The following is a 17415-nucleotide window of genomic DNA, read 5'->3' as shown; positions in this document are numbered from 1 at the left end:
CTTTCTGTGTTTTGGCTATTGTTGAGAGTGCTGCTATGAACATTGGGGTACATGTGCTCCTATGCAGGAAATGATGAATTTTGACTTATTACCTTTGTTTTTAATAATTATTCAGCTATAAGTTTTTAAAATTTCATTTTCATTTATGTGTTTCATAACCAGCTCCCAAATTCATGAAAATTTAACAGTCTATCAGCCAGTATTAGTTGCTTCTAGGATACTACTGGCTATGATGTTTTGCAGGATTTTTTATGATGGCAAAAATAGAAAATTATATACTCATTGATAGGAGAATAATTGAATAAAATGTATTGTGTCAAAACCCTGGAAATATATAGCAGTCAAAGAATCATTGCCTTTTTTGATTTCCACGTATGTTGTCAAATGGGAGGAGCAAAAAGCAAGGAAAGGTCTATTTCATGACCCTATTTTTATAAAACAGACAATGAAAAGACTCTTCCCTCATTTATGGATATATATTTGTTTATATAAATAAGGAAAAAGTATGTTTACCTGGGAATGAGGACATAAAAGGGCAAGAAGTGAAATAAGGGAGGAAAGGACTAGTGTCCATGATAAAAAAGAGCATGTATGTTATGAGTCCACATGTGGTAAATTTTGTCTATGTTTATATATATTGCTTAAAAAATGCCTGAAAGGAATGTACCAAAATATTAATTGTGCCTGTTTTAGGGTGATGAAATGTTAGATTTTTTTTAATCTGAAAAGAAATTATTTTAATTGAGGGAGAAAATCAGAATCCTGTACCCTTTCTAAGGATTTTGGTTTATAATAAAATTCTCTATCTCATGAAAGAACATACTTGGATCAGTGTTCAATATAATTTACCCTGTTAGCTATATGTCTTTTCATGTGTATCATTTAAAAAAAAAAATCTTGATATGTAGTATCTTGTTTCATAAGATGTGTAGAAGCTTTAGAGCTATGATAGTATGTCTGCAAGTATATATGTTTATGACTTCATGTTCTAGATTTCAGTTGTTTTCTTCATTTTCAGATGGTAATGCATTATTTGAAATTGCTTTTATTTTTAAAGATTGCAGTGTAGGAATTTCCTGTTCTCTCAGCCCGACAGGGTCACTGAATTTTCCTATTCTCTGTCTTTTAAGGAACTCACCACTCTAATTTCTATTACTCTTCTTCCAAACGTTATCTTACCTTTTCTACTAATCTGTGGGTCCTGGTAGCCTATTGGGATATCTGATCCAGGGTTTTATGTATACAATGCATATAATTAAAAGAATAAATAATGATATTTATCTTACTCTATCACCACATATGGAAAAAGGGTAAAGCTACTTAAGGGTTCACCAAAGCCTTGGTTAATAACTTTTATGTATGTACAGTATTAAAGGGCTTTCAATCATATAATAAAAAATTGTATGCCCAAATAATTAAGTATTGAAATTATCTTGGTTTGCTGATCCATTTTTCACCCTGACTTCTCTTTTGAGTCCTCATTTTTATTCTTTTAATGTTTGCTGCTTGAATTACCAGTTCTACTTTGTGATTGCTTAAGAGCCTCCCCCATAACACTCGGAAACCTTGGTGTTTTATAGTGCCCAATTCAGAAAGTTTGTACCTTTGTTAAGGTTATACTCATTCTTGGTATTGTTTTTGTCTCATGGAAATTTCTTAGGAAATTCTTTGTTTAATCTTTTAAATAACCTTTTCCTCTTACATGATAAAGCTGGAATATTACTCTTCAACAAATAACTTCTGCCTCTTGTATTGTTCTTTGTCAGTGAATGTCTTTGGCAATAACATATTCTGAAATAAAGGGTAGATTGGTTGTATTTTTCTAATACCAAGATAATTGACAGGTAAAAAATCAGATTGACATGTTTAAACTCATTGTACAAATTAGAAAAATGATCATTTTTATTTTACTTTGTGGTGTTTGAATATAGGCATAATTCAAATGGGAAAAACATGAAGAGGAAAAATTTACATTTAAAGGCTTCATTTCATTTTGAACTCTAAACATTTATTAGTGTTTTTTGTTATTTTGCATCTTTCTCATTGTCTTTGGAAATTCATGCTCTATTGATTGCTTTCTCCTCCACATTTTTATTTGCACTGAAGCTTTTCAGGTGTCTAATTCTTGTTTAAAATGTTACCATTGATTACTTTTCCTTTGACTTCAGATTTGTGGTACTGTTTGCCATAAATTGTGTGGGATATCTTGCTTAATTTTATGCAGTTACTTCAGAAGCAATACAGTGGTGATCACTAAAGTATTAACATTTATTTAGGTAAGCTGTTCTTAATTCACCTTGAGCTTTCTTGAAGATATAAGAAGGTATAAGAAAATATTGATTCTTAGTGATGTTGCTTTTATGCTTTTTTGCTATGTTTAAACATCTTTTTTAGCCCTTACTCCATTGGTATTTATTGTCCTGAAAAGTCTGGTTTTCCTTTTGTTTATTTTTTGTTGTTTTTAAGAAACTCCCAACAGTGATTTTATTGATAAACATTAGAGGACACAGTCATTTTAGTCTTTTTTGGGCAGTTGAGGGGCACCTTAAATGTAATGGCACTTTTAAAAATATATATTTTTTACCCTAAAAACCAAGATACGGTGTCATTTAAACAGTCTTTCAAAATAAACTCAAAATTATTATGGTAGATAAAGGTGGATTTCAATTTTATATATTCTATTTCAATTTTTATCCGTATGCACATGTATTGTTTACCTATATATAATGAAAATATATATAACTTCTGGTAATGTTATTTTTCTTATGTAAAGTAAAATATTAGTTCTTCTAATGATAGAGCTCTAAATAATGGAAATATCATTCATCCACAGTCCAGCTACCCCAGCAAAGGTATCTCCTTTAATCTTTATATATATGTATTGCAATTTCAAACTTGTGATGATTCGTACCTGATTTTATTTTATTAATTATTGTATGAGCTTCACTGAAAGTGTGTAGACTCCTAGAGCTTAGCACCTAATGTGTAAGCAGTAGCCATATTATTTTTTTCCCAGCTGCCAGGCTGCCCATATACTTACACCTACCCAGAGCTATTGAATGCAGGGAGGCAGAGGGCATGGCCGGTCCCTGGCCTCTTGTGCTGGAGTCCCAATGCTTTCCTGTCTATGTTGATAGGTCTTCCCATTCTTCCCTATGGGGCAATTCTGGTTGATGTCATTGTGAAGATTCTTTTTTAGAAAATCTCTTCATTTAGAGGAAGTCATTTCATATTCCTGATCTTATGCACAAATCATCTCTCTTTCCAACAGAAGTTAATGAGGTTATTGCCTTAATACATAGATCCTTTTCTTACCTCCTTGTTTATTATCTCCCTTAACATAAAGGATTCCAAATGCTTTGGCTTTATACTAGCATACTGGACATAGCAATTTTTATTTTCTTTAAAAACAGATTCTTAATGCAGCCAACACATCCCCCATTCTGACCCCAAGGTAAATTTTAGGGCCACTCTTGTGCTATGTGGTTAGATTATATGATGTACATTACCTGAATCCAGTTGTGGATCAGTTGTGACCTTGAGATGTTTGTAATTTCTGAGTGCTTTTAACAAGAATGAGAGATAGTACTTAGTCTGATGTCTGAAGGTTCAGATGTCTTCCTTTCAGTCAGCATTTGAGAATGTGCACCAGTCAAGTGAACAATTTTCTGTATTTATTTTGTGGCAAATTATCATAATTATTATGTATTCTGCAGTTTTTGAGCAGTATGCTCTGCTAATACCTTGGAGTAGTTTTTATGGATGAGAAGTAGAAATGGTTTCTGCTTTTGTACAGATAATAAGGCAGGAGTTTTATCTACCTAGGAGGAAGTGGAGGCTTCAGAATTTTAGTATGAAAACTATCTGAATATTCATGGAGTGGATGAGTTTGGAACATGTCAGTATTATCTTTTCTCTTGAGGTTTTTGGGATATAATCATTTGGCAGAAAATTGCTTGATCATGAGCATAAAACATGGTTTGGATTTTAGGGCATTTAAGTAGATATTTCTCAAAGGGAACTGAAATTATTGAACTAGGGACTATCATATAAATATTATTGGTATTTGGGTTGTTGGGACCAGTATATATATGAATTAGCTAGAGTAACTGCCAGGTGTTAGGGGGCAGGGGACATTCCCATAACATTTAGAACCCTTCTATACTTGTTACAAGGACAATTTCTTCTCTCTCCTTCCCCCACCAAACATTTGACCAGTAATATAATGTGTTAGTTCACACATAAAAATGAAAATTAGATTAGTGCTTTTTCATTTCTTTAGGAGTTTTGTTTATCTTGGTGGAAATGACTGAATTTGATGGGTTTTCATTTTTCTTTTAGACTCAGTTTATGAACCTCTGAAAAGCATTAATCTTCCGAGACCTGATAATGAAACTCTGTGGGATAAATTGGATCATTATTACAGAATTGGTAAGGAAAACTTGAGGAATACATGTCCTTAGTTCGTTAGGATAAGTATTTACTCTGCCTTATGTAGATGTTATGTACATGATCTCTCATTTGGATGTGGGGATAGTTTCATTGCTTAGGTAGCTATATATTCCAATTGGATGTTGATACTGGGACTATAAAAGAATTTCAGCAGGTCATATCTGTCCCTTGAAAAACGTTAAAACTGTTACCAATGTCCTCTGTGTCTTTTTAGCACTCTTAAACATTACTAGATTTGAGAACTGGAGGCTGTTTCTTGGTTACTACTTACATAAAGATTTTGTAGAAGTATTCCTTACTTACTCATTTATCCATACATGGTTTCCAAGTAGTTCTAAAGCTTTTATAATCTATTACTAATTCTTTGGGACACAAAAGATAATCTCAGGTTACTATTACTAACATTAGGTCCCGGTTTTGTTGATGTTTTGTTTTGCCAAGAATACCCTGGCAATTTTTGCTTTTTAGTGTGAGTAAGCAACTTTGAGATATGTATGCATGGGACGCCTCTTGGTTCATCAGACTGTAAGTTGGAAAAGCCTATTAATTTTTGCCAGTTTGTTTCTTGTGCCATTTATGTAAAATTTAATTTATTTATTTCCCAAATATGAGAATTTTTTTTGTTGCTGTTTGTGTTAACCTCGTGTAAAACCTTAATTCATTTTATTTTAGTCACAATTCTAGAATATATTCTTATGTGGCCCATTTATTATCATTGTGACCATAACCAGATAAAGAAATTTAAATACCTTTTTAAAGAAATGTCAGTTACTTACTTTAGATTTTAAGGACTAATTCTTTTCTCTGGGAAAAATGAAAAATACCCTGACACTCTAAAAAATGTTAATGATAATGTCAGGTTTGTCTGAGAAAAAGAAGAAAGTTAATTCTTTAATTCCTGTGAAAGAGGAGAATGCTTTAGACCTTTGAAAAACTCTCCTGAAAGTAATTGATATATGTCAATCTAGATTAGAGTAATTTAATGCATTTTGGTGAAAAACATTTACATTTACGAATAAAATAGCTTTTAGGAAATGTAATTTTACTCTGTGTATTTTTATATTTTAGAACTCTTATGAAAGGTAATAAGACATTAGTTTCAGATTTTTTTTATTTAAAATGTTCTCAAAGTAATTATTTAATTTTTTCATGTCATCTGAGGATAGGATTTGGTTTTAAAATGATAAACATATCTATAGCTTGTATAGTATAATATGTAAAATGAACACATTCCTCTGAAGGCTAGGCACAAATTAGTTATGAGTGAAAAACAAGATTAGGTTTATTTAGCAGTGGAGCTAACTGGATTTGGCAATTAATGCCACTCTATGTTGTACATTTGTTTCTCTGTTGAACTTATTGTTGAAAACAATAGTAAAAAGATATTTATCTTTTTCTTTCTTTCTTTCAACAACTGATGTTGTCTTATAACACTAATATTAAGTAGGTTATGCTAAAAGCTTTTTAATTAGTCCTCAAAAGTGGAAATACTCTTCCTGCAGAGTAGATTCCTACTTGTGCTGGAGTGACTTACATGAAGTAATTTCACTATCCTAAAAAGTTGTATACTATTGGTAAGTTTAGGAACAACAGAATTGTCAGAAGTAGGATGAGGAAATGAAAGAATATTAAGTTCTTCAGCCCAAGGAAAATGGATGGCTGTACAATTCATTCTTTTTCTTGTCTTCCATTCCAGTCAAGTCAACATTGCTGCTATATCAAAGTCCAACCACAGGTCTCTTTCCCACTAAAACATGCGGTGATGACCAGAAGGCAAAAATCCATGACAGTCTGTACTGTGCTGCTGGGGCCTGGGCTTTGGCTCTGGCATACAGGTAAGCTGGTGTGTGTTCTTATAATAACTAAGTCTGAGTAATAGGGTTTTGTTGGCCCACAGTGAATTGAGCAGCTATCTTTTAGGCTCTGCTGCTGACTCACTGTGTGTGACCTGTGATTGCTCAAGGCATCTAAACAAATTTTAAGTTTTCCTAAGGATTTACGCTAGACTAGTACTAATAGTTTAATGACCTTGTGACCAAAATGTTTCTCCTCTGTAGGTTTTTAAATCATCATTAGTTTTTGGCAGAATTATCTGCCCGTTCTCATTGAGTTGTTTGCTTTCGATCAGAGGGATTAATGGTTGATTAAACTTTGCAGATGATAAAACTTGGGCCCAGGTGGTTAACAGATTTATCCAAAAATACACAACTAGTTAATGATAGAGCCAGAGCCCGGACACCCCCTACTGCACCCTACTAGTTTAGTATTTTTCCCCACTGCAATTCATTGAGGGATCTATCACTTGTTAAATCTAGTTGTAAGTCAGATAATTACTTTATAAAGTTAAAAGTCCCATTACAATACAAAATATCTTCTTTGTTATATATGGAAAACATCCAATATGTGTGTCCTGACACACAGAAGTAATACATTTTAACCATTATTAAGATTAGGCTTCTGAATGTTAATTTTCTGAAGGTGAGACATATACATGTACTTCTGATTTGAAAATTACACCCTTCATATGAACATGGATCCTCTGTTTAAAATTATTGGCGTGTTGCATTTGGAAAAGAAAATCAAATACTGAGATAATATGAAGTAATGGCCTTTAGCACACTTGTTTGCTAATGTCATTACAAGCATTTCTTAACATATTCTGTGTGAGCACAGTACAGCTTCCTTGAGTTTCAAGCTATTACTGGTCCTATGAGTGTAGAGAGTGCCAGCAATGCCTTAACCAAGTGGTCAGGCTAGTAATGGAATAGGAGTTGCTTCACTGTAACACAGTGGTAAGTGCACATCGCCCATGTTGACTTCTTACCAAAATGATTAATTAGATCTAACTGTAAATAAACAATGAGACAAAGCCAAATTGTGGCTACTTATAAGTCAACTTACCTGGACTCTTAAAAAATGTGGCTATCCGAGAAGATTAGAAAAGTTATGAGTATAACTAGAGTAAGAAAGACCAAAGAAATATGATCCAGGAAGATGGCAGAATAGAAGGATCCTGAGGTCAGTTTGTACCACAGTCACTCCAAGATAACAGCCACATCAGTGCAACTAACTCTGAAAATGAACTGAAGACTGACAGAACAGACTTTACACAGTTAGCTGTAGAGAGGAGGCCACATCGAAAAGAGTAGGAAGGGCAGAGACATGGTTGGGAGCCAGATCCCCTGTGAGACTAACCCAAGGGGTGGCATATCACCAACACAGAGAAGTGAGAGATCAGACTCCACACAGGCACCCCAGGCACGACACTGAGAAAATGGCTCCCTATAACATTAAGTTTTGAAAACTAGTGGGGCTTAAATTTGGGAGTTTTTACAATCAGCAGGGCTTAATTCTTCCTTTGAAAAATTAGCAGGTTTAGCTCTGAGAGAGCTGGAGGTTGATAGGAAACTGAGCACCTGCATTTAAAGAGCCAGCATAAGAAGTAATGTGGTTGAACAGTTTGAAAAGCATGTGGATGTCCATAAAGATTTATTTACTAATATAAGAACAAGTGCTAGAGGGGCAGGTATCTTAGGATCCTTAGGAGACTTCTCCCAAGAACAAAAGAGGTGTTAGGTTCCATTTTTCCCCCTCCGTAGCCTAGAAAGCAGGACACTTGCAGAACCAGCACAAATACTTTCTTCTTATCCTGCTAGCACTAAGCACCCTGCCCTTGCGTTCTCCTGAGGATCAGCCCCATTCGGTAGACATGTCTCCAAAGCACTTCCTGCCCCAACACACCCTGCAAGCTGTCCTGGCAGTGACTGGCACCATTTTATAGTGACTCCTGCCCTGCGGAATGGGGAAGATAACCATAGACAATAGCGAGTCCACAGCCCCAGCAGCTGAACTTTATAGTTAGCAGTGCAGAGACAGTGCCTTGCCAATCATTGTGACTGCAGTCCTGACAGATAGATTGGGGGCAGGCATCTGTGCTGACTTATGGTCCTGCCCACAAATGAAAGCCTCTCAGGGGACAAGGCAAGGAGAGTGCCCTGCAGGTCAGTGTGACTGAATCTCCAACAGACGGACTGGGAACAACCATCTGGTTTGACTGCTAACCCCAACCACTAATGAAAACCTGTCAGGGGACAAGGAAAGGAAACTGCCCTGAAGGTCAGTTCAACCAGCCCCAGCAGATGGGCTGAAGGCAGATATCTGGCCTGATTGTTGACACTACCCAATAGAAGCCACAAACTGGCCCCTTAACAGGTAGGCAAAACCCTACCTGCTGAAACTACAACTGGCAAAGTGGGCAATTGCAGCCTAAAGAACTGAAGGCAAATGTGGCTTAAGAACAGTGGGGCACATGCAACCCACATAGGACATACCCCTGAAGTGCATGGTTCTGATGAATAGGAAGCACAGTGCTATAGGTACCTCTTCTTCATAAGGCCATGACTTTCAAGAGGAGGAAATGTAGCTGACTTTTTTAATACATGGAAACCAACAGATTGTAAGACAAAATGAGATAAAGAGATATATCCCAAATGAAAGAACAGGACAAAACCACAACAAAAGATCTAAATCAAACGGAGATAAGCAATATGTCTGATAAAGAATTCAAAGTAATGGTCATAAAGATACTCACTGGACTTGAGAAGAGAGTAGAGAATCTCAGTGAGACCTTCAACAAAATGAAAATATAAAAAAGAACCAGTCAGAGATATAGAAATCAAATTGAAATTTAAAACAACAACAACATTACTATAGGGAGTCAATAGAAAATCAGAGGAGGCAGAAGAATGGATCAGTGACCTAGAAGACAGGGTAAAAGGAAAGCAACTGGGCTGAATAGTAAAATCAAAAAAGTATAATAAAAAATGAGACTAGGTTAAGGGAATTTAGCAACACCGTCACATGTAATAATGTTCACATTGTAGGGATCCCAGAAGGAGGAGAAGAAAGAGGGAATGGCACAGAAAATTTATTTGAAGAAATAAAACAATAACTTTCCAAATCTGGGGAAGTAAATACAGATTCAGGAATCACAGAGAGCCCTCAGTGAAATTACCTAAGGAGGTTCACACCAAGACACATAATATTAAAATGGCAAAAAAGTAGTGACAAAACATCTCAAAGGCAGCAAGAGAAAAAATAGTTACAAGTAAGAGGAACTTCATAGGCTATCTGCTGATTTTTCCTTGGAAACTTTGCAAGCCAGAAGGGAGTGGAATGATTATTCAAAGTACTGAAAGGAAAAATCTGCAACCAAGAATACTATGTCCAATAAGGTTATAATTTATAATAGAAAGAGGGAAGGAGTTTACCGGGAAAAAGTTAACTAGCCTTCTAAGAGTCATTAAAGGGAATTCTTTGAGTGGAAAGAAAAAGCCATAGTCAAGAATGAAAAAATTATGAAAGGAAAAGACATTCACAGGAAAATGCAAATGTAATAAAAGCAATAGATTGATCACTTATTAAATGGGTACCAAGGTTAAAGGAAAAAAGCAGTAAAATCAACTACATCTATAAAAATCAGTCAAGGGATTTACAAATAGAAGGATGTAACATATGACATCATATATATAAAACATGGAGGGAGAGTAAAAATTTATTGCTTTTTGAATGAGTTCAAACACAGGTGACCAACAACTTAATATAGACTATTGTATGCGTAAAATGTTACATATGAACCTAATGGTAACTACAAATAAAAATTTGTGTATTTATAATACACAAATTTATTATACACATTAATTATATTTGTATTTATATTTTGTATTTGTATAAATTGTATTTATAATACACATTTATTTATAATAAATACACAGAAAATAAAGAGGGAAGAATCCAAGTATAACATGAAAGAAAGCTCTCATACTACAAGGGAAGAGAGCAAGAGAAGAACGAAACAGAATAACTATAAAAACAAGCATAAAACAAGTAACAAAATGGCAATAAGTACATACCTATCAATAAATTACTTTAATTGTAAATGGACTATATGCAACAATCAAAAGACATGGTGTGACTGAATGGATAAAAGAGCAAGATCATCATTTATATGCTGCCTATAGGAGTCTCATTTCAGACCTAATGATGCATATAAATTGAAAGCGTGGGGAATGGAAAAATGTTTATAATACAAATAGAAACAACAAGAAAGATGGGTTAGCAATACTTGTATCAGACAATGTAGACTTGAAAACAAAGACTGTAACGAGACAAAGGACATTACATAATGATAAAAGGAACAATCCAGCAGGAGGGTATAACAGTTGTAACTATTTATGCACCCAAACATGGTAGCACCTAAATACATAAAGCAACTATTAACAGATATAAAAAAAGAAACTGCCAAGAGTACAATAATAGTGGATGATGTTAACATTCCATTTATATCATAAATGGATAGATCATTTGGCCAGAAAATCAACCAGGGAACAGTGACCTTGAATGACACATTGGATCAATTGGGCTTAACAGATACATTCAGAACATTCCATCCAAAAGCAGTGGAATACACATTTGTTTCAAGTACACATGGAATGTCTCCAAAAGAGATCACATGTTAGGTCACTAAAGAAGTCTCAATAAATTCAAAAAGACTGAAATAATATTATGTATCTTTTCTGACCAAAAACAATATGAAAATAGAAAGAAATCACAAGAAAAAATCTGGAAAGGACACAAATACATGGAAACTAAATAACATGCTACTAACTCAGAAATGAGTCAACTCACAAAATTAAAAAGTATATGCAGACAAATGGAAATGAGAACACAATGGTCCAAAATTTGGGGGATGCAGCAAAACCTGTTCTAAGAGAAACAATTATAGCATTGCAGGTCTACCTTAAGAAAACTTTCAAGTAAACAACCTAATATTACAACTAATGGAGCTAGAAAAAGAAGAGCAAACAAAGTCAATAGAAGAAAGGAAATCATAAAGATTGGAGTAGAAATAAGTGAAACGGTCTAAAAACAGAGTAGAAAGATTAATGAAACCTGGAAGTGGTTCTTTGAAAAGATGAACAACATAGGTAGATCTTTTGCCACACTCAAAAAAAAAGACTCAAAATCAGAAATGAAGAAGTAAGAACTAATATCACAGAAATACAAAGGATTGTAAGAGAATATTTTGAAAGACTATCTGCCAACAAATTGCACAACCTAGAAGAAATTTATAAGTATCTTAGGTGTGTATAGCCTAACAAAACTGAAGCAGGAGAAATAGAAGGTTTGAACAGACCAATTCGTAGCACACATGTGTGAGCAGGGGAGGGGCAGAGAGAGAGAGAGGGCAGAGCGAGAGGGAGAGAGGAACTCAAGCGGGCTCTGTGCTGACAGTGCAGAGCCAAAGGTGGTATTCAGTCTCACAAACCATGAGATCATGACCTGAATCAAAATCAAGAGTCATACATTTAATGGACAGAGCCACCCAGGTGCCCCAAATTTCTATACTCTAACAGTGGAGTAGCAGCAAGAGAAATTAAGGAGACCACCCATTTACATTTTCACAGGGAAGAATAAAAGTCCTAAGAATAAACCTAACCAAGGAGATCAGTGACCTGTACTGTGAAAACTATGAAACATTGCTGCATGAAATTGAAAATCTCAGAAACAAATGGAAAAATATTACATGTTTATGGATTAGGATAACTGTTGTTGTTCAAATTTCATACTTCACAGAGCATCTACAGATCTAATGCAATTCCTATCAAAGTACCAGCAACAGTTTTCATTGGAACTAGAACAAATAATCCTAAAATTTGTATGGAACCACAAAAGACCCCAAATTGCCAAAGCAATCTTAAGAAGGAAGAACTAAGCTGGCTGTGTCACAATAGCAGAGTGCCAGATACAGTACAAAGCTAGAAGTTATCAAAACAGTATGGCACTGTCAAAACAATAGTCATATAGATCAATGGAACAGAATTGAAAGTTTAGAAATAAATCCACACTTATATGATTAATTAATCTGCAACAAAGGGAGTAATGTGCAACTGGGAAAAGACAGTCTCTTCAATAAATGGTTCCAGGGAAACTAAACAACTACATGCAAAAAGAATAAAACTGGGCCAATTTCTTACACTGTACACAAAAATAAACTCCAAATGAATTAAAGACCCAAATGTGAGACACAAAACCATAAAACTCCTAGGAAAAAAACATGGGCAACAAATTTTTCAACAATGGCCATAGCAACATTTTTCTAGATATGTCTCCTCAGGCAAGGGAACCAAAAGGAAAATTAAACTATTGAGACTATACCAAATTGAAAACCTTTTGCACACCAAAGGAAACCAGTGACAAGGCATAAAGGCAACCTACTGAGTGGGACAGTATATTTGCAAGTGATATGTTTGAGAGTGGGTTAATATTCAAAATACATAAAGAACTTAACACAATTCAACACACAAGAACCATAATAGTTCAATTAAAAAATGGGCAGAGGACTGGAATGGATATTTTTCTAAAGAAGACCTACACATGGCCAACAGAGACATGAAAAGGTCAGCGTCCCTAATCATCAGGGAAATGCAAATTAAAACCAAAATGAGATCACTTTACACCTCTCAGAATGGCTAAAATCAAAATCACAAGAAATAATAATTGTTGGAAAGGATGTACACAAAAGGGAACCCTTGTATGCTATTGGTGGGAATGCAAATTGGTGCAGCTACTGTGAAAAACATTGTGAAGGTTCCTCAAAAATGTAAAAATGGAATTAACATATCATCCAGTAATTCTTCTTGGTATCCATCCAAAGAAAATGAAAAAAAAATCTCAATAAGATATATGCACCCCAGTGTTTTTGTAGCATTATTTACAATAGTCTAGGTATAGAAACCATCCAAGTGCCTATTCATTGATAAATGGTTAAAGAAGATGTAGTATGTGTGTTGACACAGACCTACACACACACACACACACACACACACACACACAGGAATATTACTCAGCCATAAAAAGAATGAAAACTTGCTATTTAGTAACATGGAGGGATGTGGAGGGTAAAATGCAAACTCTGTATGATTTTATTCATATGCAGAATTTAAGAAACCGAAGAAATAAATGAACAAAAAAAATAGGCCAACAAAAAAAACATACTCTTTTTTTTTTTTTTTTTTACAAATAGTTTATTGTCAAATTAGTTTCCACATAACACTCAGTGCTCATCCCCACAAGTGTCCTCCTCCATGCCCATCCCCCCCTCCTCCCCACATCCATCAGTCCTCAGAAAAAAACCATACTCTTAAATGGAGGTAACAAACTGGTATTTGCCAGAGAGGAAGTCGGTGGACAGAGGGATAGGTGAAATAGATAAAGGAGATCAAGAGTACACTTACCTTGAGGTGTATTGAGTAATGTATATTGTTGACTCATTATATTATACACCTGAAACTAATATAACACTGTATGCTAATTATACTTCATTGAAAAAAAAGAAAAAAATGTTAAATTAGTCAACAAAAAATAAGCATGACATTCAAATGCAGTTTTTTATTGTATCCTACATTAAAAATAAATCCTAAAATGTAAATTTTGGGTATATTTGGGTAAACTTTATATACAATGTATATTAGATAATTTAGTAACAATATTAAATTCCTTGGATGTGATGATAATATTGTTGTATAGGCAAATGTCCTTGTTTTTAGGACATATTTTTGAAGTGTATGATCAATAAATTCACAGATTAAAGTTCTTTCATTTATTCATTTTTTAGAATTAAAAGGATTCTTCAGATCATATTAAAACTTGAGTCTACCCACTGCTAGGAATTTACCCAAGGGATACAGGAGTGCTGATGCATAGGGGCACATGTACCCCAGTGTTCATAGCAGCACTCTCAACAATAGCCAAAACATAGAAAGAGCCATCAGCGGACAAATGGGTCAAGAAGATGTGGTTTATCTATACCATGGAATACTACATGGCAATGAGAAAGAATGAAATCTGGCCATGTGTAGCAACATGGATGGAACTTGAGTGTGTTATACTGAGCGAAATAAGTCCGGCAGAGAAGAACAGATGCCATATGTTTGCACATATAGGTGGATTAGGAGGAACTTAATGGAGGACCATGGAGGAGAAGAAGGGGAAAAATAGTTGGGGAGAGGGAGGGAGGCGAACCATGAGAGACTCTTGATTGCTCCGAACAAACTGAGGGCTGATAGGCATGGGGGGAGGGCACTTGTTGGGATGAGTACTGGGTGTTTTATGGAAACCAACATGACAATAAACTATTTAAGAAAAAAAATTAATAAATAAAACTTGAGTCTACCTCCACAGAGCTTTTTAAAGAGAGCAGAATATTCTAGATCCTGGTAGAAAACAATGGAATTATTTCAGATCCTCAAATTCACTTTAAATCTTTGAAAAGGTAATAAATATATCCTGGCAGCCTAATTGTTTTTGCTCAAATGCACCTGTTCTTTTATTTTCTCAGTCAGAAGTGAAATATTCTGGTTTCTATTTTATTTGCAGAAGAAAGGAGAAATAGGGGAACTTCATTAAAATAGAAGAACTTTCTAGTGACTGATTTATTCTGGAATATTTTAGTTTGGGTTAAATGCTTATTGAAATTAGGGGGCAGAGAATTATTTTAAAGACAATTTTAGGGGGAACCTGGGTGGTTCAGTCAGTTAATTGTCTGACTCCTGATTTTGGCTCGGGTCATGATCTCAGAGTTCGTGAGTTGAAGTCTTGCATTGAATGGGGATGTCAGTGTGGAATCCCCTTGGGATTCTTTCTCTGCCTCTTTCTCTCTCAAAATAAATAAATTTAGAAAAAAATGACAATTTTAGAAAAACTTGAATTTAGTTTAGTTTAGTTTTTAGATGGAGTAGGAATTGGACACAGATTTCATTGAGTTTATTCTACCCAAAGTATGTTGTTTCTCATATATCGATGCCTGGTCCACTGTTACCTTTGCCATAATTTGCGTCTATTTAAAACACTTATGTTGGACATTCGACAGAAAAATAGAGCATAGAGCAAAATCATGGTAGTTTTACTGCAGTACCTGCATTTGAAGGGAGGAATGACATTCTAATGGCAACTTACTTTTGTCTGCCGTTGACAGTGCTATGTTAAAATGATCGTTCTTCTTTCTCATAGTGGTATATGAGATCCACAGTTAGAATAGGAAGAAATTGTAGTCTACTTTTGAAGGAGACAGGTGATACGTTTTACCAAGGGAGGATGATTGCCAGGTATTTTAGTTAAGATTTAGTGGAACGATGAATGTTATTTTCATTTTTCAGTTGTGGGTAACTGTCATCTACCTTTTGATCCATGGTAAAAAAGGAACCTAAGGGTAGAAAAACATCGTAACCTTGCTAAATAGTTATATTTTAACTTTTTTTTTTTTTAAAGCAAGAGATAGAAACAATGTTGGATTGATTTTAAACTAAGACCCAAGAGTATAAAACTTCCCAAAAACATGATGTATCATACTGGATGTGTTTTTTTAAAAGGAATCTTTGTCTAACGTGCCCACCTTGACATTATTAAACAAATGGTAGAGCAAGAAGGCATGTGCCTACACTAATCTGTGTTGCCTTGAATCTAACCATTGCGTATCCCAAAGGGATTGGTGTTAAAAATCACCTCTACTCTGTAACAGCAAACTTAAAAAAAGTCTTTCAGTAGATTTTTCCAGTATAGAATATCGTTTAAAGCTTTAGCCAAGTCAGTATAGAAATATTGTATCTTATTTTGAAGCAATTGGCTTACTTCCTTAAAAGAAGGAGAAATAAACACAAGTTTCATCATAGAATTTTTTTTTATTGCAGCATTTCTGCATCTGCTGGGAAAATGGAGTTTCACTGTTTCAGAATTAGTAGATGTGGCCAGAACATAGGATTAGTCAGATAGTTAAATACTTAATTACCGAAAGCTCTGCTTCCTTTTCAAATGCATTTCCAATTTGTTTCATGAGTTATCTCTCTTACCCAGGCGCATTGATGATGACAAGGGAAGGACCCATGAGCTGGAGCACTCGGCTATAAAATGTATGAGAGGAATTCTCTACTGCTATATGCGTCAGGCCGATAAGGTAAAACACTGTAGTGTTGACCAGAATTCTCACATCATTCTGAAGGATTAATTTAACCAGTATAGCAATAGCATCTTCTGAAGAAGAATGTACTTTCAAAAGGTAAAGTCACATCCTAGGGCAGTCTAGATAGGTTAAAACAGCCCTGCCTTCCCAGCCCAGGGTTTGAAATACTTAAATTGAAGAAACGCCTTAAGCAAGAGGTGATTGAGAATTTGTTTGTGTGTTGCATCTGGTATTTGCTTGATAAAGACTCAGTTTCTCAGGATCCTTATAATATACATAATACTAACCAATATATTACTTAAGGAAATCCTTATCCAAATTCTGTTTGCACATGTGCTTACCCTGACTTAATTGAACTTTAAAAGTACTTCATCATTTACATGTAAAGAGGACAGGAATTATTGGCTGAGAAAATAGCAAATTTTACAGGGTTATTGTGGAAAGTAAAATAATATACATAATATACATAATAATCAGTAATTATAATAATTGTTATTATATAAAAACTGTAAAGTTCTATGCAAATATAATGTGATAATTCTCCTAATTACATACATATTTGTGTCCCTTGGTCCAGTATATGAAGTGTTCATATACATCAGTAGGGATATGAGTCCTCAAGATCACCTCCAGGTTTGATGATTCATTAGCAAAGATGACATTAGTAATTATGAATGTTTTATATTTTTATCACTTAATATTTTTTTAATAATATTTTAAGTTTTTGTGATTGCACATTTTTTTCTTAAGATCTATATCTGAAGTCAAAACTGAAAAAAAAGTATACTCTATCAGAATGTGGCAACAAGAAAATGTTAGTTGGCAGAAAAAGTAAATTTATTCACCAGCTCATAATGAAGATATGTAACCTGTATTTGTCTACTGAGATTTGACTTTGGAAATCATTATTATAAACGTTTTTCAGTGCTTGAAATAATGTCATATTG

General features: G+C 34.5%; 1 protein-coding gene across 3 annotated transcripts in view; it reads left to right on the top strand.

Moving 5' to 3' along the window:
• The window catches only part of PHKB (phosphorylase kinase regulatory subunit beta), a 234772-nt gene that overhangs the window by 26423 nt on the left and 190934 nt on the right, over nucleotides 1-17415 (top strand). For all 3 annotated transcript variants that reach the window (XM_039241575.1, XM_039241564.1, XM_039241571.1), the window contains 3 exons: nucleotides 4342-4431; nucleotides 6149-6287; nucleotides 16363-16462. In XM_039241575.1, coding sequence (XP_039097506.1) covers nucleotides 4342-4431; nucleotides 6149-6287; nucleotides 16363-16462 — 329 coding nt within the window. The remainder of the gene's footprint in view (nucleotides 1-4341; nucleotides 4432-6148; nucleotides 6288-16362; nucleotides 16463-17415) is intronic.

Source organism: Hyaena hyaena, unplaced genomic scaffold (assembly GCF_003009895.1).
Source record: "Hyaena hyaena isolate Hyena2069 unplaced genomic scaffold, ASM300989v1 scaffold_7, whole genome shotgun sequence".
In the NCBI taxonomy this organism is placed as follows: Eukaryota; Metazoa; Chordata; class Mammalia; order Carnivora; family Hyaenidae; genus Hyaena; species Hyaena hyaena.
The sequence above is the reverse complement of the archived record's forward strand: the minus strand, read 5'-3'. Positions and strand labels throughout refer to the sequence as shown.